The following is a 24,154-nucleotide window of genomic DNA, read 5'->3' as shown; positions in this document are numbered from 1 at the left end:
TTAAGGAATTTGAATATTGTGCACTCGTCTCAGACAAGTGGGAGATTGAAGGAGTTATGTCTTCTATAAGTGCAATTACTAGATATATTAAGGATCACTATTATGGAGATAATAAGTTCGTTCTTTTGGGTCGTCATTATCTGTTGCTAGACTATGATAATTGATCTTTGGGCTAGTCAAATAGTCTAAAGCCCACTACAATGGATCCTATGAGGTCACACAACAAAGGTGTTGGGTTAAGCAAGTTAGAGGCCCATTTATGGGCCTCATGAACAAGTAACCAATCATGAATTGGATTGGGCTAGAATAGTTAGATTAGAGTTAGGACTTGGGCTTTGTCATGGACTCTTATTTACAGATGAGATCTATAAATAAATTCTAAGCCTAGGGTTGTATGACACAACACAATTAACAGCTAATTGTGCACCAAGCAACCAGTAATCAAAAACCTCCCTCTCCCTCTCTCTCTGTACCACACTCCTATCCCCTCTCTTCGTGGTGGTTCATGATTTGTTCGTTGCTCGTTCTTCTCCGTAGAAGGTCAATTGAAGTGTTCGATTGCGACTAACTAGCATTAGTGGAGGTCTTAATATGTGCTTGTGGACCAAGTAGAGGAATCACGCTTGCGGTTCTTTATCTCCCTTGTTCTTGTTCGATCGCACGTGGAATCCTGCTTCAAAGGTATTAATTCTAATTCTTTATGTGTTATGCATGATCTTGGGATTAGGTTCTATATGAATATGATTCATGTTTTCCGCATTTGTACATATAAACTCCTACAGTACTAAAGTTATCGATTGGTTTGTCCCTGCGGATGCTTCTAAAATCCTGGCAATGGAGGTACTTGATACGACTAAGTCGATTTTTGATTTTAGGCAAGTACCCCTTCTGGAAAGTACTCGGTTGAAACTGGTTATCCTATGCTTCCGCAACAGCTTTCCCCTGCTTCCACACTCCCGCTACTAACTCTTTATGGAAGTTTCTTTGGTCTCTCTAGGTGCAGTCTAAATGGAAGTTGTTTTTATGGAAGCTTCAACATCACGCTCTAGCGGTTAAGGTGGAACTTGATCATAGAGGGGTTCCAATTCAAGAGGTATCATGTGACCTCTGTCGTTCGAAACCAGAGGATTTACAGCATCTCTTCAGAATGTGTTGTAGTGCACGATCAATTTGGAGGGGTGGATGTCTCGGCATTCGCTTAGAATTAAGTGGAGACCTTTCTCTCTCAGATTGGATCCAAGATTATATCCGACTTTTTATTAGTCAGGATGGACCTTCTAGAACTTGCTTAGGTACCTTCGTTGGTACGCTTTGGCGTTATTCAAGAATCTTTAAGGATTCTTATACGTCTCATCCCTTTGATTCTTTGTTTGCGGAGGTTAGGGATAATCATAAAATCTTTGTCGGCTTCGATGGCTCTGCTAGTCTACCTCTGGAAGATGGTGGTGTCTCTTCTCCACCGGGTTTTTATGTTGCTCAGCTGGGCTAGATCCCCCCTTGGGACTGCGTTGCCTTCTGTTCAAATAGATAGCTCTTGGTTCAAAGATTCTCAACTGGCTGGAATGGGATGATGCTTGGATAATGATGATCCACTTGATGATTGGATCAGTGATGGTAGCAACTTTGGGGTTTGCTCCTCAGCTTTCATGCAGAGGCGTTGGCATGTCTGTACGGGCTTCAGTGGGCTTTAGATCGAGGGTTTTTGTCTCTCATGGTTTTTACTGATTCATATAATCTTGTTTCCCTACTTCGTGGGGAGGGGCATGGTAATATCGCTTACATTTGGCTCATTCGAAGGATTTTGAAGCTTGGCTCTACCTTTCGGGTTTGTAGTATCCATAAAGCGGATCGTCGTCGCGTTCAAAGAACTCATCTAATTGTTAGAGAAGCGGCGGTTAATTATATTTGCTTTAGTATGTGATGAATTGAAGAGTTGAAGACTAATCCTGCCCTTACCAATGTGTATGTTTAACATAAAAAATTTATACAATGATATGCATTAAAGATTAAACTAATATAGTAATTGAATTGTTTGTAATAAAATGTGAAGTATTAGTCTATAGAAGATCCGCATCACAAAAAGATATATTATTCAACGCTTTTTGGCTTCATGCATTTGGACCTTTATACCAAGATTATGATACTCTAAAATAATAAAAATAAAATAGTTGTATGACAATTGACAAATATAAAAATTGATCGATAACATGGGAACTCTCATGCACACGTATGGAGACGCACACTTAAACAAGTCTTCTAATTTAATGAATTAAAACCCTAATTCCCGGTGTACATAATCAGATTTGTTATTTTAATTCAATACCCGACCATATACGATATCCCCAAGCAACCATTGATTATTTGGTAGAATAATTATTTATGAGTTTATGTGACTAGGTTTATATAGATCTTCTATGGATTCTTCCTATATATTAAGCCCCTTCTAATTTTCAGGCATTTTTTTCTATGATAAGAAAAGTAATACTTCCTTCAAGTGTTTAATAAGTGTTACATTTTAACCGGCATATAATTTTAGACAGTTTAATTGACTTGATTAATGTAAAAGGCCAATCGTAAATGGAGTACATGGATTATTAAAAAATTATAAAAGAAAAATATCAGATTTAATATATAGTTTATTAATAAATAATGAATGTGAGAGGAACTAAATCATCAATAATCAATAAATAAAAGACACACCAGCAATGACACATGTCATCTTCAGCTGTGTCCTTAGTATATATATTTAAAAAAAAAAAAACTTTTAAAAAAATTATTGAAAATATACGTCTAATATTTTCTTTCAAAATTTAGGAAAAAAATCATAAAATAATATATTTACCGACTTAGATATGTAACCATATTTTATATTCCTATATAAGTAATTAATTCTTAATGTATATAATTATTATTTATAGTAAAAAAAATCATGAATATAATATTTCAATCTAACATAATTATAGTGAATGAAATATTTTGAAATGTAAAATAAAAATATAAAAAGAGAAAGTTAGAATATAAAATATATTGTAATATGTAGTCATAGAAAATAAAAAGTAGTACTCCCTTCGTTTCCTTTTGTTCTTTACGTTTGGAATTATGCGCGATTGTTAAGAAAGTGTGTAAAATTGAGGTGAATTGACATAAATTAATCATTCAAAATACAATTATATTTAAAAAAAAAAAAGAAATATTGTACATATGGGATAAAGAAAGTAGGAAGAAAGTAGAAGAGAGATGAGAGAGAAAGTAATAATGAGTATTGAAAACCCATTTAAATATTATGAATATTGTAGTACAATTGCACATGAAAAGTGAAGGGCAATTGAGTATTTAAATTGTAAAGTAAGTGTAATTTAGTCCAAAATCAATGACTTAAAAAGGAAAGATCCTAAACCTAAAGAATAAAAAGGAACACCTTAAATGGAAACGTAAAAAACAAAAGGGAACGGAGGGAGTAGTAGTATTTTAAGTTGCTTGGTTTGAGATAAAAAAAGAAATAGATTATGGACCAAATTATTTTTATATTTAAATATAGTTTGAATTGATATTCCGTAACAAAGAGTGAAAAACCATGCATGCAATGGCACGGTATTTAATCTAGTAATAAAATAGTACTGGGTTTGGGTGGGGATGAGAAGATAGATATAATATTAAAATGTAGTTTTTGCCAAAAAAAAGGTTGTGTAACACTTATTAAAACACGGATGCATTTGGTAAGCTAGTGTAACACTACTAAAATACGGATGGAGTATAATAAATAAATAGTCATACATATCTACAATAATAATAAAGATTTGTAAACCACATATTTAGAGAAAAAAACATAACTTTACAATCAAAACCATAACTATTTTATATACTTTACATAGCTCACACTCCACTACTTCAAGCTTGACGCTAGTAATAATTTTCGATGTCTTCACATCTTTCCATGTAGAGACCTTCGTAATCTCTCTTTTTTTTTTGAAAAAAATTAAAAATTTTATTAATCACCAAAGAACGTTCATACAACAAAGGGCAGAAATCTCTATTTTCTTTGTATTTTTATAATGTATAATCTTTGTTTTCTTTGTATTTCTGCATTGTATAATCTTTATTTTTGAAAGTATGACTCACTTACTTTTCATGTCATCGAATAAATGAAAAAAAAAACTTTTATTGTATTTTATAATTTATACTTACTTGGTTTACTTTGGAGTTAAGGTAAAATACAGTCTCAGAAATTTGGTAGTTGTAGCATTTTAGTCCCTCAACTTTTAAATGAGGCAAAATGGTTCCTCAACCACCAATGACTCACTTTTCATGTACAAATTAGCTAACTAATTAAGCATAGTATAAGGACCTTAGTGCACATGTGGTAATAAATGTAGTGATTTTAAAAGCAAAGTTTAGGAACCTTCAACTGATGAGTTAGAATTAATTAAATTAGAAATACGAGTAAAAGTTTAGGGACCTATAGGGTGAGGTGGCTAATGTAATTATTATAGACCAAAGTTTAAGGACCTATAGAGACACATGTCACTCCCATACAAGAGTGATATAAGTTTTAACCCATACATTTGATTTAATTCTATAAAATTAATCTTATTTCAACAAAACCAAATTAATTTTAGTTAACATTATTAACTTTATAAAAACATGTAAGTGTGAAAATTATGGTCACAATATACTTTCTCTCACTAAAATATGTTAATAAATCTCGCTAAAATCTAGTTATATTACGAAATTTTGTTTGTGAAAGAAAAATTCCTTCTTAGTTCTTACTCATTCCGCTAAACACATTTAGGCCCTGTTCTCTTCACCTTAAAAACATAATATTAAGTAAAAGTAATTTTAGTTCAGTAAAAATAAGTTCAATTTAGTAAAAATAATTTCAGTTCAGTAAAAATAAATTCAAATCAGTAAAATTCAGTTTTCTTTAAGAAGAGTTATAACAGAAAATCAGTAAAAGTAACTTTAGTTCAGACAAAATAATTTAAGTTCAGAAAAAATAATTTAAATTCAGCAAATATAATTTTGTTTCAGTAAAAATAATTTCAGTTCTGCAAAAATAAGTTAAAGAGAACGGGGCCTTAGTATAATAATTTAGGACAATTATTATTTTATCCTAGAAATTAACACAAGATAAAAACAAAAAAAAGAAACCCTAAATATTGTCACAAAAAATTCCCAAAAGAATTGAAAATCATTTAGAACATAAACACATTGGGAAAAAAAAACCTTCAAAGTCGACACACAAAAACCCAAAGAAGTTGAAACCCTTTTAGGAAAATAGGAAAAATTAGAAATAATAATTCCAACTTTCATCAATTTTGGTAGAATAATTCCAACTTTGGATTATATTGGAATAATCCGAACTTTGGGGGGGTCAAGATAGGTCAAGATAGGTCATTTGACTTTTGTTGACCAGTTTGGGATTGAAGAAAAAGTAGACCTCCAAAAGTTCGGATTATTCCAGAATAATTGAAAGTTGGGATTATTCTACCAAAATTGATGAAAGTTGGGATTATTATTTCTAATTTTTCCTAGAAAATAAACACGTGAAAATGAATTGTCATTTTGAAAAAAAAAATAGGGTGGTAGTATTTTTATTCTAGTTTTCAATCTTTTCATATTTCTATTTAGTTTTATATTACAAAGTTTGGGTTTTGTCTTACTCACTCTGAAAACACATTACATTTTCTATTTTTATTATTTATTTCTTTAATTGTTTTTGGTGTGTGATTTATACAAGGGGTAAAGATTTAGGATTTGAGGATGTGTGTTTAATGAGTTTAGTTGAGATATATTATAAAAAATTTGATTATGGAAAAAAGGGTAAGAAGAACTGAAGAAAAGGGATATTAAAAACTAATAAATGCATCATGATTAACAAATTATATTGGAATTTTTATTCTTTCCAACTCACTTTATAAATATTTAATTGGTAAAAAAAATAAATAAAAAAAAACCAACTTTATAAATCCCTAAGCTTTAATTTAGTTTATATTTCAATTAATGGACTTGTGATCTAACGAGTCCATAAACTTTAGCTTGAAAAAAATTAAAAATAAAAATAAATGACACATCATATTAAATGGTCCTTAAACTTCGCTTAGTTGGCTTGAAAGTCCATAAACTTTGTTGAATAAGCTTTTCCTCCAACAAAAATGGTGACGCTTGGGTGGTTGACATGCCATTTTGCCTGATTTGAAAGTTGAAGGACTAAAATCAGGGGCGGATCTATTCATGTGCATAGTGAGCCACGTGACTCACCAGCAAAAAAAAAAATCAAAGAGACCGCCTATTATAGATAGGTGGTCTCTTTTCTGTCACCTATTATGTCAGTTTGGTCTCTTTTATGTTGACATTGAATTTGAATATGCGTTGCTTTCTTTTTTCATTAAAGAGACCTGTTATCGTATAATTTTTTAATAATTCTTGTTTCTATTTATACTATATTTATGCAACCAATTTTAACATTTTCCCACAAAGCTTATCAATTAAGTAAAAAATTATAAAGTTAATTAATGTAATAATTTTATAGTACTATTTGTTTGTAACATGTTATTTATTTGGAGTACGTACTTTCAACTTGTAAGATTGAATTTTTAAGTACTATTGTAGTATGGATCTTATGTCCTATTTTTGGATTGAAATCATTTTGGTGAAATTTATTTTATATATATATATATATATATATATATATATATATATATATATAATTATTGGATTGAAACAAATGATCAATTATTGATGGTGACTCACCAATTCGAAAATCCTGGATCCGCCACTGACTAAAATGCTACAGATACCAAAGTTTAGGGACTGCATTTTACCTTAACTCATTTACTTTTAGTTGTAATAGGTTTTCGTCAAAAAAAATGAAGTTGTAATAGTTGAAAAAAAACTCACGTTTTCAGTCCAAAAGATGTACCATGGAACTATAACATGAAACAAAAATTACATGTGATACTGCTAGATTTTATCGGCGATTTTTTTTTTTTAAACTTATTTTTAAAAATTATTTCCACTTATATGACATATAAATATAGCTCAAGATACAAATTTCAATATATAAATAGGAGATTATACCAAAAAAAAAAGAAAAAAAATATTACCTAATAAAAAAAAGATTATACTAGAGATTATAGGTTCGTCTATAATGTTAATAATTACATTGGCAAAGTTGATAGACGATTTAATAAAGAACATTAATACAATTGCAAGTAATATGAAACGGAAAAATAAGATATTTAGTGTAAAAAATATAGTCTTAAAGTGAACATTCATCGTCACCAACACTGTTAATAACAAACAAGATTATTATTTGTGAGGAAGGTCCTTTTAAGTAGACCTTTTTATGACAAAGACCCTTTTATAAAAAAAGTGGCATAAAAGGTCCGTATATCATGTTTGGGTTCTGAGAAGGGTTCTTTGACCATTTTCCAGCGTTGACTTTTTTATTTTCCGGCAAAAAAAAAGCCACGTGTAAAGCACGTGACTTATTAAATTCCCTTTTTTCCCTGTTTTTTTTCATTGTGGGGAGGATTAGCCTTGAATTACTTTGAATAGCCTTCAATTTTAATTTATGGGATTACAATTGAAATTTTGGTGTTAATTATTTTCAGAAATTAGGGTTTAATTGGAAGAAAAAAAAATGGGAAAACGAGGGAAAAGAGGAGGGAGAAAAAAGGAAACTTAGATTTGTCTTTTTTGGCCGGGAAATAAAAAATTCAACGCCAAAAAATGGTCAAACGACCCTGCTCACAACCTAAACATGATATAAGGACCTTTTGTGCCACCTTTTTTTTTTTTTTAAAAAAAAAAAGGGCCTTTGTCACAAAAAGGTGTACTTAAAAGGGAGGAAGTAGAAATGCAGGGTTGTGAGACAAATGAAGGGTGTCTCACAATGGCATTTTCGCAAATATGAGGAAAATAAAGTAAAACGGGGTGGTTTTTGGAGGGAAAAGAAAACTGTACAATAAAAATGTAAACGGGGTGGTCCCAAAAAGAAGAAAGTGACATTTTTAACTGAGGGCAAAAGTGAAAAAGTTGATTTCTTCCTCCAGCCTTGTGAATATCGAAGAGAAGAAGAACAACCATGAAAACACCATGGAAGTGCTTGTATAACCGGGTAAAAGGGTCTAAAATATTCGTCATAGCTGTTTTAAATAAATGGTGGGTGCTGTTAACGAAGGATGTGTCGTTAGTGACACTGATAATGGCGCAGTACTTGATTTGGTGAAGCATGGAGGTGACGCCGGCGGCTCACGATGTGACATTGCAGACCTTGAATGGGGTAAGTATAATAATTTAGCCTTAAAATGGAAATTGGGTTAATTAGGGGTTAGTCATAAAATCAATTGAGAAATTAAATGTGGTAATTGACGAATATAGCATGAGAAATTGATTAAAAAATTGGAGCATGAAAAATAGGAATTATAATTTGTTTAATTGTTGTAAAATGATAAATTTTGGATCATGTAAAATAGGAAAAATAATTTGTTTAATTGCTGTATATGAATTTGTTAATGTAAAAGTTGAAAAGTAGGACATTTAATTTGCTTAACTGTTGGGCATTATCTTGATATACTAGGGAATTAGTTCTTGTATGTGTTTTGAACATTTGATTGATGAAATGTGGTTGTTGGTGCAGTCAATAAGTAAAAATTATATGGTTGGATGTCCATGAAAAGTTGTTAGTTTTGGTTATGTTTGATACTTTGATTAATGGTTATTGTTCATTTTTGTTGATTATAGTTATTGTTTATGTATTTTATTCAAGGTTGTGATTGGTGAAAAGTCTTATAAGACTCCAAAGAAAGGCAAGAGTAGTTCGGCCATTTTAGTTGAGATAGAATAGTTTGTGGAAGTGGATTAAGTCAGTCATTAGTGGAACTTGATGAATATTTCAAGAATACGGGAAGCAAAAAGAATTTTGCTTAGTTCGTACTAGTGCTTGCAAAATAGGCAGAGGCCCGAATGCTAAACTGAGAAGGAACTCTTGTGGACATGTGAGAGCTATGGGATCAGAGGCAAAGGCCTAAAGGTCAATAACCGTGGTGAATGAGTTATTCAAGGGACTCGGTTGAGGGTTATTTTTTGTAAAAGAAATGCTAAATTGTATCTTCTACATCATGTAATTATGTGGGTTATACTTGCAAAGAATTATGATTAATTTTTTAATTTTTTTTTTGTTGCACAAAAGAACTACTTGTATGAGTCTACATATGATTAATAATTTAATACTTCATGTGATAGCCTATTCAGAATGGTATTTGAAGCCTTCTTTTAGTGGAACATAAATCTGATGTCCAATGGAAGTATGAAACCTTTGTAGGTATGAGTTTGAACTTTTAGTTGAACCATTATATGCTTTAGTGCAACCAATAGCAATTACAGAGGTATCCTATAAACTGTTAGAGCCTTAGAGGTACTCGTTTAATGAATTAGGTATATATGAATTAGTTATTTCTAATCATTTATTCTTTATCATACATAATGTCGATCTAATCTAATCTATTTTAATATGTATATACCAAAGTAAGTAGGGACTATCAAATTCAATGTAAGAGTTTAATACGGTTTTTTACCCTACAATTTTTAGCAAAATCCCCTTTTTTTAAAAAAAAATTTAGTAAAACCCTACCAATTTTTATTGGTACCCTACAAATTGTCCTAGGTAATTCATTACATACCACTGTGATTAACTAGAGAACTAATTGATTCAATTATAGTACCACTAAATGTCATTTAACAAGTGTACCATTGTAACCAACTAGGGTTCAAATGTACCTATGTAGGGTTCAACTGAAATAACGGAGTTCCCCTATAATAAAAAAGAGTATCATTATAACCAACAAATGTTCCAATTCAAGAAACAAGGGTACCATTGAAATCAACAAGGAAAAGGGTACCTTTTGTAAGGAACTAGGGTACCAAGGAATAGAAAGTAATTGACATATATACGTCAAAGATCACTTAAATGGGAAAAGGATCTAATATGTATACTAATTGACAATCGACATATATACATTAAAGATTGCTGTCAAATTCAATTTTAACATTACTAGTACACAAGTAAATTTACTCTCATGTTTGGGTATATTTAACTTTTGTGAACGAAACATAAGTAAGAAAATGTATTACGAGTATATAAATTAGGGGTTGTAAGTCTACACTTTACAATTCTAGCTTAGTGCAAGGGTTATTAAATTTTATCCAAGTGTTCGCATTCACCATGTTGGAATAATCCGCATTTTTGTCTTAAATTAAACAAATTAGCTCAGTCAATTAAGCGAGGAGAAGAACAATCTTAAATTATTATACCTCCCCAAATCTTAAATTTTGTCGTAGACGAATAGATTTGTACTTTGTGACTGACTTTAAAAAGTTAGATGACACTGAGAAATTCTCAGAGCTCATTTGTGTCTTTTAATCCTAATTCTAATTTGTTTAATACGGTTTTACCCTGCAAATTTTTATCCTTTTTTTTAAAAAAATAAATAGTTAAACCCTACAAAATTTTAGTGGTACCCTACAAATTATCAAAGGTATTTCATCAAACACCACTGTGAGTAACTAGAGAATCGATTTATTCAATTATAGTACCACTAAATGTCATGTAACCAATGCACCATTATAACAACCTAGGGTTCCAATGTACCTATATAGGGTTCAAATGATATAACAGTGTTCCCTTATAATTCAAAAGAGTATCATTATAACCAACAACGGTTCCAATTCAAGAAATAAGGGTACCATTGAAATTAACAAGAAAAAGGGTACCTTTAATTTGTAAGGAACTAGGTATCAATGTTGAGGTATAGGGATTGAACAATAAACTACCAATTCCACCATATATATATATATATATATATATATATATATATATATATATACATACATATAATTGAGATCATGTGATAAACAAGGTGAATAATAGGAACTAGGAAGTAATTTCAGTCATTGATCGCACTCTATCTAATGGCTCACATTGCACCTGTTCTCATTAATGGAATTCTCGTAATTTCACTGTTTTCAAACTTTTTCCCAGTTTTTCAACTTTTAAGCCAATTTCATTTACTTTAAGACTGATTTCATTTAATTTTACTAAATTTTTCTAGTTCGCATTCACCATGTTGGAACAAACCGCACTTTTGTCTTAAGTTAAATTCATTAGGTTAGTCAATTAAGCGAAAAAAAAAAACAATCCGCGTAAATTATTATGCCTTCCCAAACCTTAAATTTTGTCGTAGACGAAGTGATATATATTTTGCAACTGATATATCATTTAACCAGTGCACCACTGTAACCAAAAAAGTTAGATAAGGGTTTGTTCTCTTACGTTGAAATTCAGTTCAGTTCAGTTCAGCTGAGTTCAATTAAGTTAAGTTAAGTTCAGTTCAGCTGAGTTCAGCCAATGAGAACAGGCCCTTAGAAATTCTCAAATCTCATTTTTGTCTTGTAATCCTAATCCTAATTTGTTTAATACGGTTTTTACCCTACAAATTTTTAGCAATACCTTTTTTTATAAATTTTAGTGAAACCCTACAAAGTTTTAGTGGTACCCTACCAATTGTCAAAGGTATTTCATCAAACACCATTGTGAGTAACTAGAGAACGATTTATTCAATAATAGTACCACTAAATATCATTTAACCAGTGCACCACTGTAACCAACTAAGGTTCCAATGTACCTATGTAGGGTTCAACTGATATAACAATGTCTCTATAATTAACAAGGGTACCATTATAACCAAAAAAGGTTCCAATTCAAGAAACAAGGGTACCATTAAAATCAACAAGGAAAAGGGTACTAACGTTGAGGTTTAGGGATTGAACAATATACTACAAACATATTTACATCAAAGATCTAGATTGTAAGGAAAATGAACTAATTGACATATATACGTCAAAGATCACTCAAAAGGAAAAGGATCTAGTACGTATAAGTTAATTTGTATAACTTTGAGACATATTTTTATATTATTTTTTTGGAAAAGGTAAGAAAAAATAAATATTAACAAGCCCTCCTTACAAGGGGAATAACTTTGAGACATGACATTGGACTCTATATATATATAGAAGTCACAGCATTCGACTTATAAGCAGATCAGATCAGCTAATCCTTACCTTTCAAAAAGTATGAGATAACTCTTATGAAAAGTGTTTGGACAATTATTCCCTTTAAAATATTTATTTACTTATTTTCCCTTATTAATGTTAATTACTTATTCGCCCTAGTATAAGCAAATGAGTTAATTATAAGGCAAGTTTTTTTTTTAATTATTATTTTGGTAATGTGATAGGACTACACAAAATAGTTGATTATGAAAAGACCATAACTTGGCTTCACTCGGATTTTTTTTGCCATAATTGTTAATCACGGTACAAAGATTGTTAACAAACTTGAATTGTACATGTGCCCAAATGGGCAGGTACCTTTAGCATAGTTAACTGTTTCATTTACGTACTGCGGAGTAGTATATAATTGGACCTTTGCCATATGCAATGGTACTATAATTGCACCTGAACCCATATGTAATTGTACCATTAACATATATAATTGAACAAATGTAATATGTAGTGGTACTAATTGTGGCCTCAATTCTTCTCTTTTTATATTTAAACATAATCTACATATGTGCTGAAACTGCTAATTGAAAGTATTGTATGTTCAACTCCAGTAAAACATCGTACTACTATAACGTTTACCATGAATTCACCTTTGAAATTGCACCTTTGCAATAGTTATATGTACCTTTTACATATATAAATAAACAAATGTAATCTCCGGTGGTACTAATTGTGGATTCACTTTTGCACTTTGTATATTAAAACTTATTATACACATGTTTGATTAATTGACTGAAAGTATTTTGTATGATTGTATCTTATAAAGCACAAATAAGATAAATTGTAAGGGCATTAGAGTAGCTGAATCTCGAATTTCCCTTTCCGGAGCTAAACCAAGGAACAACCTGTAATTAGGATAAAATTAAAGCTACATCATGTGCAAGTTTATTACCCCCTACAATCTCACCCCTGCTATCTCTGATCACCGCACCAAAGCAGCATTGTTGAATATGAAATTGTAGCAGCCCCATTATTCATGGCTAATTTTGATGGATTAAAATGATGATTTAATATTAATTAATTAGAATAAAACAAAATAATAATATGATGGGATAATACATCTATAATACTCCACCATTTAATTCAATATTACGTCCACCAATTTCATATTCAAACCAATCAAATTCTTCTCTGATGCATTAAAACAACATACAAAGGGCCACAAATTTCTGTATCAAGGCCGGAAATGATGTACTCATATATTGATACATGATTTATTTCAGGTGTATAGTATAAGGTATAACACAATAAAATACAATCAAACAAACCCTCAACCCTACCTTATTCAATTTCAGCGTAAACCCGGAGTTTTATTAAACATCGAATTTCCCAATTGAAGTTTGGATATTCAGCTCACCTCACCTCATGTAATTGCTAACCTCTTTCAATAATGGAGTATACATCATTTTTCCCCAAATCATACCCCACTCTCACTCTCTCTCTCAATTTTCCAGCACTAAATAGCAATCCCTAATGACAACGAAATGAGCCCTAAGTAATTACTGTACTTGCCTCTTTCAATAATTGAGTATACTAATGCCCAAAAACTTCGCCCTTTCAACAATTGAGACGTGCCTTTCACGAGAATTCAACTCCGGCCGAAAGATCTTGTCTTGCAATAACCGAATTTCACAAGGAAAACCCAGAAAAAATTGTCATTCAAGAGGAGCTCAGAAATGGGGAGAGAGAAAGTGAGATGAAGCGTTCTTTTTGGGTAATGAGATAGAAAGTCAAGAGACAGTAAATCCCAATGAGACAAAAGGACAATAACGGAGTACTGTTCCGCGAAACGGTACACCACAACTGACAATTTTCAAATTGCATATTAATTGACACTTTTAACCCTGCGAGACATTACCAAATGTCTCACAACCCTCCATTTGGAACGCCTCCTTAAACGGACCTTCTTCACAAATTTTCCTTATTTTATTGTCTAAAATATTTATTACCAATACAACATTATTAATTATCCCACAAGCCAAGTTTGTGTGTAGAAACTACAGATCGGAGTTGGAAACTCATTTGGAGTACATATTATAGTTGTTACAGTATATATTTATATTTATATATACCTCTAAAAAGATGTAAATGAAACAAATTATCTTTAAAATTAATAGTTATACATCTTAGCCCATGTTCACTTCACCTTAAAAAAAAATATTAAATAAAAATAATTTCAATTCAGTAAAAATAAGTTCATTTCAGTAAAATTAATTTAATTTCAATAAAATTAATTTCAGTTCAGTAAAATTAATTTCAGTTCAGTAAAATTCAGTTTTTTAAAGAAGATTTATAATAGAAAATCAGTAAAAATAATTTAAGTTCGACAAATATAATTTTGTATCAGTAAAAATAATTTCATTTCAGCAAAAACAAGGTGAAGTGAACGAGGCCTTAATATCATAATAGCTCATTACAAATTACCTCATACATGAATTTCCTTTAGGTGATGAATAGATTTTACTTTGCATTAAGTTTTAAGGCAAACTATATTACTCCCCCATATTTTTTAAGTGTATTATTTTGACTGTCATATGAAACTTATAATGTCCAAATTTAATCATTAATATTTTTATTTTTTTTACCTAGAAAAAAATATATTAATGGTTAAACTTATCTTTAAGTTTGTTAGTTAACTTATAAAATATGGATTATGAGATTTTGAAAATATAAATTGTCACTAAGGGCCTGTTCTCATTGACTGAACTTAGCTGAACTTAACTGAACTGAACTGATCGGAGCTGAACTGAACTGAACGGAGTTGAACTGAACTGAAATGAAATAAATGTTTTATAAGAGAAGGAAATTAGGATCTGAACTGAACTGAACTGAACTGAGCTAAACTGAATTGATTTGAACTGAACTGAACTAAACTGAGTTGAACTGAACTGAACTGAACTGAATTTCAACGTAAGAGAACAGGCCTAAATCCAACAAAAGTTTATATTAATACATTTTGTTTTGTACATTTGGTTTACATATAAACAATTTGTTAATTCATTTAAGCCTTGTTCACTTCACCTTAAAAGGAATAATATTAAGTAAAATAAGTTCAGTTCAGTAAAAATAAGTTCAGTTCAATAAAATTACTTTCAGTTCAATAAAAATATTTTCAATTCGGTAAAAATAAGTCCATTTTAGCAAAATTCAGTTATCTTAAAGCAGAATTATAATAGAATATCAGTAAAAATAATTTCAAATCAGTAAATATAATTTAAGTTCAGCAGATATAATTTTGTTTCAATAAAAATAATTATATTTCAGCAAAAGTAAGGTGAAGTGAACAGGACCTTACTCATTAGGAGATCTTTAAATATGCTAAATCTAGCCGTGATTGTATCATTTACGTAGTAAAAACGGCTATCTTATTGATGTTTTTGTGATAAGAGTTACGGAACCTAATATTACAATAAAAATAAAGTTTATAGTAATATGTTGTTCCACAGTATGCGTTGGCATGTCACATTATCAAGTACCAATTTTGTTTGTTACGCTTGGAAGTTTGTGCTTGTTTTGCTGTAGTCTATGCCTCATCACTCAACTAAGAAGTTGTTCCTAGTTTCTAAATTATATGAGTCGGTCTGAGCGCATAGCAGCTATATGCATGCTATGCATATAGGAGGGCAAAAGAGAAATTATGTCATTTTTGGTGGAATAAAAAAACACATGAGTTGCACGTGACTGTTTGATTTTGAATTGTAATGGGCCTCGATCTTCGCAAAATTTCAAAGGTAAGTCAAATAGTTTTTTCTCTCTCTTCAACTCTCATTTTCATCTCCCCTCTCTCTTCACTCGGTTTTCACTTCTACTCCCTCTGTCTTCTCATCTTCTCCACTCCGACGAAGGGTGAGCGTAGGGGGTTGTGTGGCAAAATTTACCGGCGTAGCGTAGTTTGGTTGTTTCGGACAAAGAATTTCCCAAGTCATAATTAAATTGCGTTGATCTTCTACAAGGTATGTGAAAAATTTTATTCCTTGAATGACGAAGGATTATTTTGTAGATGTAATTTGAGTGTTTAATTTGGTAGAAATTTTATCAAATTCCGAGGTAATAGTTAATTAGGGTTACGGTGAAGTTTAATTGATTCGATTTAGGGTTTATGTTAATTTTTTTGAAATCATGTATTTGTGCGTGGTTGTGTTGCTGAAATTTGGTTTTATATTGAAAGTAAGGTAATGTGCGACATGAATTAATTGATTGAATTATTTAAGTCGGCTTGTGTTTTGGAGTTAGGGTATTGGGCGACTTGAAAGTACTGAGTTTATGCAATTGTGGGTAGTGATTGTGTGATATACATATGTTGGGCTGATGTATTATCAGTGTATCTTCGTTGGAATGTGAAAATTTTGTGCTTTGTTAAACATATGAAATTTTTGTTTTGGTGAGGATTGGATATTGTTTAATAACATGAAAAGTCCCTGTAATTGTAACCATTTTATTGTGTGCATGCTTGATTTAATGGATAAGTGAAAATCATAGATTGTAGTAAGTAATGGAATTACTCATTGATTTAATGGTTCACATGTAATCAGAATTGAATTTGGATATAGTATATGCTATGATTCTGTAATTGGTTAAGTTGATTGTTTTTGGAATTTCATTGATGGTGGTGGGTATTTGTTCTATATAGTGATTGATTCTAAAATAATTCACTTTACTAAGACAAAACAAGTATGAGAGTTTGGTAAAATATCCTAAGATTTTGGCAATTAGGTTTTGTGAAAAGTTTTGTCTTGGAAGGAGATTAGTATATTGTTTCATTATAAGAATACTCCTTGTAATTGAAATCATTATATTGGGTGCATACTAGCATAAGTTTTTGTATACTTTGTGAAAATGAAAGATTGAGTAAGTTAAAAAAATAGTGACTGATTTTTGCATGTATTATTTGACTCTAGATATAGTATATGTTTAGCTTGTTGAATTGTTTAGGTTGGTTTGGTTAAAAAGAAGTTCATTAATCTTGTTTATGAGGACAATGTAGGTTTCAAATAAATGAAGCGGAAGCATGGATCTGATATGGTGAAGGGAAAACCAGGAAAACATGATGGTGATGAGATATCTAAAAAGAAAAATATTGCGAAAGGGAAGAAGAAGCTGAAGGCTGATCCTGATTTTGAGCAAGAGGAATTAGAAGATATATTGAGGATGAGGATACTGAAGAAGAAAGTGGTGATGGTACCTCAGGTGAGTCTGGTTCTGACTCAGGGGATGATGAGCAGCCTGAGTCAGATGAGGCAGAGGAGGATGATTAAAAAAAGAGTTGTTGGAGAATTTGCTTGCGAAGTTGTTGTCAGACAAAATATCAAGTGGAAAACAGAAGGAAGGTCCTTCTGGTAAAAGAAAAGGGAAGCAGAAGCAAAAGGTATGGCTATCTTTTTCCTTATAAGTTCAGCTTGCAATAGTGACATTGAGTATATCGAGGATTAAATGTTTGTAATGTTGTGTTATGGGCAGGTAAAGAAGAGCAAGGGAGAGAGCAAGGGAGAGATGGTGGTCGAGAAAGGGGTCGTGATTAAAACCCAATCACGTAGAACGCATAAGGTATTATCCTAGTTGTGTGCGATGTAACTAGTAGGTTTAGGTTTATTCTAATATGGTTGATTGGGGTCTAAATTAGTCAATGTAAAAATTTGTGACTTGTGACGGAGTGTGGTTAATGGATGAGCATCACTTATTATTTTTTCTTACCGGTGTAGGCCCCGAACCTGAATGGTGTGAAGGCTTTTGCAACTGTGGTGAAGTTTTTTGATTCATCTAGGCAGAAGGTTGTGACGGAGATGGGTTTTGGAGGTTTGTTAAGCATTCCGCTGACGACTTTGCCCCGTAAATTTTCATATTAGTCGTTGACAAGGGTATTGGCTGATGGTTCCATAGCATTTGGAGATAACTATGTGCATCCCCTGAGTCCTGTTTCAATCCAATGTGTACTTGGGATTCCAATGGGGTCCAAGGCAGTCCCTACTACTATTCCTGAGGATGATTCGGTGAAGCAGGCGGAGTCGAGGAGATTAAGGGGGCTGCTTGCCAAGGGAGAAAGCGTTTCTCTTGCCAATGCGTTGGGTTCATTGATTGTTAGGGATAAAGCTGGGTATGTGGTGCCTCTGTCAGATGCAGAGAAGCCTAATTTCAAGGTTGCTTTTCTTATTGTGGTTTTAAGTTACTTGTTGTGTGCTACGACAAACACAAAAAATTTGGGAGTGAAGCTGTATCCAACTTTACTTGTATATGATGAAACATCATAGTATGACAAGTGCACTTTTGTGTATATGTGGATGTGTAATGCTCCAAGGAATTTCCAGAAGAAATTTGTTGAGGATGGATATGTTGCTGGATTAGGCGGATGCATTTTGTTCGTATTGGTAAGTAATGTCTGATTTTTTTTTTTTTTTGGTAAATAAGATTTTATTACCAAAGAGAGAAAGTTACAACTTATTAGAGCTAAGTTATAACTACCACCAGAACACCACAAGACCTGTATAACAGGCCAACCCCCCCAAAACCAGTTCTAGATCCTACCTAGCCACCTTCTAGGAAGGGCCTAGAACAAACTGGACTCAGATTTCCAGCCACCTTCTAGGAAGGGTTCTGGAAACCAGGACCTGACAACAACACAAGCAACAAACTACAAAGCAAACAACTTAAAAACCACCAAAACAACAAAAGCCTAAATAAACAAAGGAAATCTAATAAAGACAAGGCATCTACAAGAAAACTGCAAGCTTGAAACCTCTGCCAAACCCAGAACAACAGCACCTAGCAAGCACCAGACCAGCTGCCACCAAGAGCAAGCAACCAGAGAACCAAAGACTGCACCACCTGCCAAATAGCAGCAACCAAACCAAACAACAGCCTAGCAGAAACCAGAACAGCAACTGCAAACAACTGCAATAGCAACACAACCAGCACATCACTACATCAACATACAAAAACAGCACACAGAAGAAACAGCAGCACAACAACAAAACCAGAACAGAGCAGACCTGCAGAAAACAGCAGCAGCAACTGCACAGAACATACAGCAACAGCATGCAGCAGCAACACAGACACATCAGCTGAAGCAGACAACAACATCAGCAAGCAGCTGCACATAACAGAAACAACAACAGCAAACAGCAGAGACACAACAGCTGAAGCAGACAACAGCAGCAGCAAGAAGCTGCACATAACAGAAACATCAACAGCAAGCAGCAGCAACACACAGATAACAGCAGCAGCAAGCAAGCACAGCAACGCAGATAAACAACAGGGCAGCACCAGCAGCCCAATAAACCAACTGCCAAAACAACCAAAACCAGGCTGCAAACCAGCTACCACCCAACCAAAACATACAAAAAAATAGACAGCTGCAACATTAAGTCAGTGAGGCAAAAGCAAATTCCTGTATATTCCTTTACACCTAATAGCAACATGATAAATAATGTCACAAAAGACAGTATCTGCAGGTTTATAGTCACCCGTAAACATCAAACTATTCCTCTGCAGCCATATACTGTAGATAGCCTCAGCAAAACACATAGAGTAAACTCTACCCTTGCTGCTAGACTTCCTGCAATTCTTAACTATCTATTGCTGTTCAATGCGAAAAGGTTGAACTGCTTTTTTCACATCAAGAAGTTTCAAAATCTGTTCCCAAATAGTCTTAGAGTAAGGGCAGCAAAAGAATAGGTGAGAGACGAATTCACAAGTGTTCTGGCAGAAAAAGCAAATAGGATCACAACTTGTATTCCACTTAAAAATTCTATCCTTAGTGGCAAGTTTATCAAGCAAAGCTAACCAAGTAATGAAAATACTCTTAGGAGCGGCTTGGTTATTGAAAACACTTCTTTTCCACTCTACTGTAGGAGCCTGAGGTTGGATCCGGGCATAGAGTTTAGCAATACTCATTTTCCCATTTTTCACAATAGAGGACCAGCCACCAATATCATCAATAATATCTTTGCAAGTCAAGATTTTCTTCAAAACCCATGAGCATTTCTTGGGAATAGTGGCAGTCCAAATATTCCTATTGTTGAAATAATAGGTATGCACCCATTTCACCCACATATTGTCAGATTTGTGAGCAAGATCCCACAAAATCTTGCAAATAGCAGCTTTATTCCAATCACCAAGAGAGGTAATATTCCAGCCACCACAAACCTTAGGAAGAGTCATACGATGCCAGGAGACAGGGGCCTTTTTTGTATAAGTGTTCTTCCCAGTCCACAAGAAAACCCTGAACTTGGCTTCAATTTCCCTAAGAATCTTCTTAGGAAGGATGAAAATCTGAGCCCAATAAGCCTGAATACCAAAAAGAACACTTTTGATAAGCTGTAACCTGCCAGCATAAGACAAGTGTCTAGAAGTCAAGCAATCAATCCTAGCAGTAACCCTTTCAACCAAAGGCCTACACTAAGCAATAGTAAGCTTTTTAGAAGACAAGGGCACCCCAAGATATCTAAAAGGCAAACTACCTCTACTCATACCAAGAACAGTTTGCAGCTGATCTTTATCAGAATCAGAGATACCTCCAAAATAAACCTCACTCTTACTTAAATTAGCCACAAGACCAGAAGCACAAGAGAATTTTTAGAAAGCCTGTAAGAGAAGCTGAATAGAGGTGGAATCAGCCCTAGAAAAGAGGAGAAGATCATCAGCAAACATCATATGGGTAATACCTAACTTCTCACATGTAGGATGAAAATTGAAATTAGGATTCCCAGTCATTTCCTTAAGGCACCTAGAGAGGTACTCCATACAAAGAGCAAAAAGAAAAGGAGACATAGGATCTCCTTGACTAAGGCCTTTTTTTGCAGAAAAAGGTTTATCAGGAAAGCCATTAACCATCACAGAGTAAGAGACAGAGCAGACACAAGTCATAATCCATTTCACAACAGAATGAGGGAAACCAAACTCTTCTAGAACAGTCTGCAGAAAAGGCCATTCAACAGAGTCATAGGCCTTTCTCAAGTCAATCTTGATCATACATCTGGGAGAAACAAACTTATGAGAGTAGCCTTTAATCAATTCACTAGCCAGGAGAATATTGTCACCAATGTGCTTACCCGGGATAAACCCAGCTTGAGCATCATCAATAACAGTCCCCACCACTTTAGCAATCCTGTTTGTGAGAACTTTGGAGATCAGCTTGTACAACATGGTACAACAAGAAATAGGCCTAAACTCTCTGACATAAGAAGGATGCTGAACCTTAGGCACTAAGGTGATTGTTGTATAATTCCACTGCTTAGCAATGACACCAGTCTCAAAGAAAGAGAAGATAGCAGTATAAATATCAGTTTTGATCATAGGCCAAGACTTTTTGAAGAAAACAGCATTAAAGCCATCAATTCCAGGCGCCTTATCATCACCAATCTAAGCTAGAGCACTATCAATCTCAGAAGTAGTAACCACAGAAGTCAAAATATCAATAGAATTAGAGCTGAGTTAAGAACCTCTCCTAATAGTGGCTAAATTAACAGCAGGGAGAGAGCTAGCACTAGAACCAAGGAGCCCTTTATAGAATCCCACAATCTCATTTTCAATAAGATCAGGATCTTTCAAAAGGACATCATCTTCAGTAAAAATAGAATCAATTCTATTTCTACCTTGTCTGTGCTTCACAACAGAAAAGAAGTAGTGAGAATTGGAATCCCCAAGCTTAATCCAATCAACCCTGGATTTCTGCTTATAAATGGACTCTTGGATATTCATCCAATGCTTCACCATAGAAACAGCTTCAACCTCTTTAGCATGAAGGTCAGAATTAGAATAATCTACAGCAAGCTGGTCCGAATGGCTTTCAAAGAGGTAAGAGCCGCATCCACTTTCTCATCAACATTAGCAAAATACTTAGTGTTCAGATCTTTCAGATTCTTTTTGACAGATTTCAGATTCTGCCAAATAGTAACCATAGTCGAACAACCTGTAACACTATGCCAGCTTTTTTCCACAATGGAACAGAAATCAGCATGATCAGCCAGACAATTAAGAAACCTAAAAGGTCTCCCTTTAGTAGCAGCAAACCTACTCACTTCAACCAAGAGAGGGTTGTGGTCAGAAAGGAAAGGAGGAAGATAGATAGATTCAACATGGGGAAACTTGCTCAACCAAGCCTGATTCACAAGCCCCCTATCAATCCTTGTAGCAATTCTACCATCAACATGACCCTTATTAGACCAAGAGTAAAAAGAACCGTTACTCTTAAGCTCACAAAGATCAAGGTTATCAACAAAACTTCTAAAATGATTGACCTCATAATCAGTGATAACATTACCATTAACTCTATCATAAGAATTGAGAACAAAATTAAAGTCACCAATAACAAGCCAAGGCCCAGAAACAGCTCCAATACTAGAAATACCATCCCAAAGAGGTAACCTATAATGAATAGAGTGTAAGCCATACACAAAGGTACAAAATATCTGATGATGAAGATCCTTGGAGCTAATCTGGACATGAATGAACTTCTCATGAGAGGAAATGACTGAAAGATTAACCTTGTCATGAGACCAGCCAACCCAGAGTCTACCCCTATGAGAAGATGAGTAGTTACAAAACCAAGACCAAGAAGATCCAAATTTCTTCTGAAGCTCAACACTCTTATCACACTTCACTTTAGTTTCCATAATACCAACAACATCCACACATTGTTCAGCTAGGAGTTTCTTAAGAGAAACTACTTTGCAGGGGTCATTTAGACCCCTAATGTTCCATGATAGGACAATCATGACCCCAGAGGGGGATTACCATCACCCCCGGTAGGAACAAGTTCTCTAGCCATCACCTCCCTCCTTAAGCAAGGCAGCATAAGTGTTAGAATGAGGAACATTAGTAAAGACAGGAGGATTACTATGACTTCTTTGCTTCCTTCCCACCATTCTCCAATCATCATCAGAAGTAGCTTGCATAGTAGTTAGAGCAGGAGTGAACACACCAGCATTATGCATAGAACCATTACCCCCAGACTCAGGCACACTAAGCCCAGGTGCAGGAACAGTAGCAGGTTGGGGCTTAACAACCCACACCTTTTGCGTAGGCTTCTCCTTAGAAGACACCTGCTTCTTTTGAGGCTGCACCTTCCTAGCACAGTCATGGCCTACTTTGTTACATTTGCTACAAAAGGGGGGTGCCCACTCAAAAACAACTTTTTGTTCAATCAAAGCACCATCTGGGCTTTCAAACCAGATATTCTTGGGTAAAGTCTTAGTGACATCAACTTCAATGAGAAACCTAGCAAATGAAACCCTCAACTGCTTTGAAGTACACTCATCAGCACATAAAGGTACTCCTAAGACACTTCCCAGTCTGCTCAGGGTGTCCACACCCCAACAATTCAAAGGTAAGTTAGGTAATTTCACCCACATAGGAACATTTCTCAAAACCTCAGCATGAAAGTCAAATTTCTCAGACCAAGGCTTAACAATAGCCGCCTTACCAAAGAACATGTGTGGACTAGCATTAAGAACAACATTCATATCATCAGAGTTTTGGAATTTAATCAGAAAGTATCCATCATCATGCCAAAAAACATCGGGTTTAGCTACAACATTCCAATTTTAAGCAATGTATCTATGGACAACAACTATAGTAGGATAATAGCCTATGACATAGAAAATTACATAATTCTTCCAGTTAAGATTACCTTCGGTAATTTCGGCTTGTTGTAACATTGCAATAGATTTGCCATCTTTCACCATAGGAGCCACAAAAGAAAGGGTCGAACCCTTAGCAGTGTGTTGTGAGTGTGTTGTCTTGGATAGATTGAATTTTTTTTTTTGTTATCTACTTTACAGATTTATTATCTTGATCACCTTAGTCGTGTTCCTAAGTCATGGGGTATGAGACCAAGGTTGAAGGCTTGGTCTCAGCAAAAAATTAATGCAGTTGTTGCTGACGACAAAAAACGAAAGGGGGACTATGGACGGCTCCCGATGAGTTATTTCCTTTTGTATTATTTGGGTTTAATATTCCAGATTCAAGTTAAGTCATGAGTGTTAAAATTCTGGGGTTTTTTTTGTAGTCGATGGATGTTGCTTATGGAGAAAGACAT

The 24,154-nt window shown here is 33.6% G+C and overlaps 3 protein-coding genes across 3 annotated transcripts; all 3 read right to left on the bottom strand.

Moving 5' to 3' along the window:
• Positions 1 to 19,689: 19,689 nt before the first annotated feature.
• Positions 19,690 to 21,831, bottom strand: LOC110683654. The gene is made up of 4 exons (XM_021860046.1): positions 21,583 to 21,831; positions 20,765 to 21,477; positions 20,543 to 20,653; positions 19,690 to 20,440 (listed from the first exon to the last, which is right to left on the bottom strand). The coding sequence occupies exons 1-4, from the start codon at positions 21,829 to 21,831 to the stop codon at positions 19,690 to 19,692; spliced, it is 1,824 nt and encodes a 607-aa protein (XP_021715738.1).
• A 47-nt stretch (positions 21,832 to 21,878) lies between these two features.
• On the bottom strand, positions 21,879 to 22,832 carry LOC110683653. The gene has a single exon (XM_021860045.1). The coding sequence runs from the start codon at positions 22,830 to 22,832 to the stop codon at positions 21,879 to 21,881; it is 954 nt and encodes a 317-aa protein (XP_021715737.1).
• Positions 22,833 to 22,877: 45 nt separating this feature from the next.
• Positions 22,878 to 23,801, bottom strand: LOC110683652. Its single transcript, XM_021860044.1, has 2 exons — positions 23,747 to 23,801; positions 22,878 to 23,644 (listed from the first exon to the last, which is right to left on the bottom strand). The coding sequence occupies exons 1-2, from the start codon at positions 23,799 to 23,801 to the stop codon at positions 22,878 to 22,880; spliced, it is 822 nt and encodes a 273-aa protein (XP_021715736.1).
• Between the last annotated feature and the right edge of the window lie 353 nt (positions 23,802 to 24,154).

Source organism: Chenopodium quinoa, unplaced genomic scaffold, assembly GCF_001683475.1.
Source record: "Chenopodium quinoa cultivar QQ74 unplaced genomic scaffold, ASM168347v1, whole genome shotgun sequence".
NCBI lineage: Eukaryota > Viridiplantae > Streptophyta > Magnoliopsida > Caryophyllales > Amaranthaceae > Chenopodium > Chenopodium quinoa.
Note: the sequence above shows the minus strand (reverse complement) of the source record. Positions and strands in the feature narration are given on the sequence as shown.

Bases quoted from the DNA above. Each gene is read 5' to 3' on its own strand.
- LOC110683654 (XM_021860046.1), bottom strand. From the start codon at position 21,831: ATGGTGAAGCATTGGATGAATATCCAAGAGTCCATTTATAAGCAGAAA. The intron at 21,478-21,582 runs GTTAATTTAGCC...GCTCTAGCTTAG, and splicing joins GTGCTAGCTCTCTCCCTGCT to ATTGGTGATGATAAGGCGCC. The intron at 20,441-20,542 runs GTCTTCTAAAAA...TTATGCTGGCAG, and splicing joins AGATATCTTGGGGTGCCCTT to GTTACAGCTTATCAAAAGTG.
- LOC110683653 (XM_021860045.1), bottom strand. From the start codon at position 22,832: ATGATTGTCCTATCATGGAACATTAGGGGTCTAAATGACCCCTGCAAA.
- LOC110683652 (XM_021860044.1), bottom strand. From the start codon at position 23,801: ATGGTGAAAGATGGCAAATCTATTGCAATGTTACAACAAGCCGAAATT. The intron at 23,645-23,746 runs GTAATCTTAACT...GGAATGTTGTAG, and splicing joins ACAAGCCGAAATTACCGAAG to CTAAACCCGATGTTTTTTGG.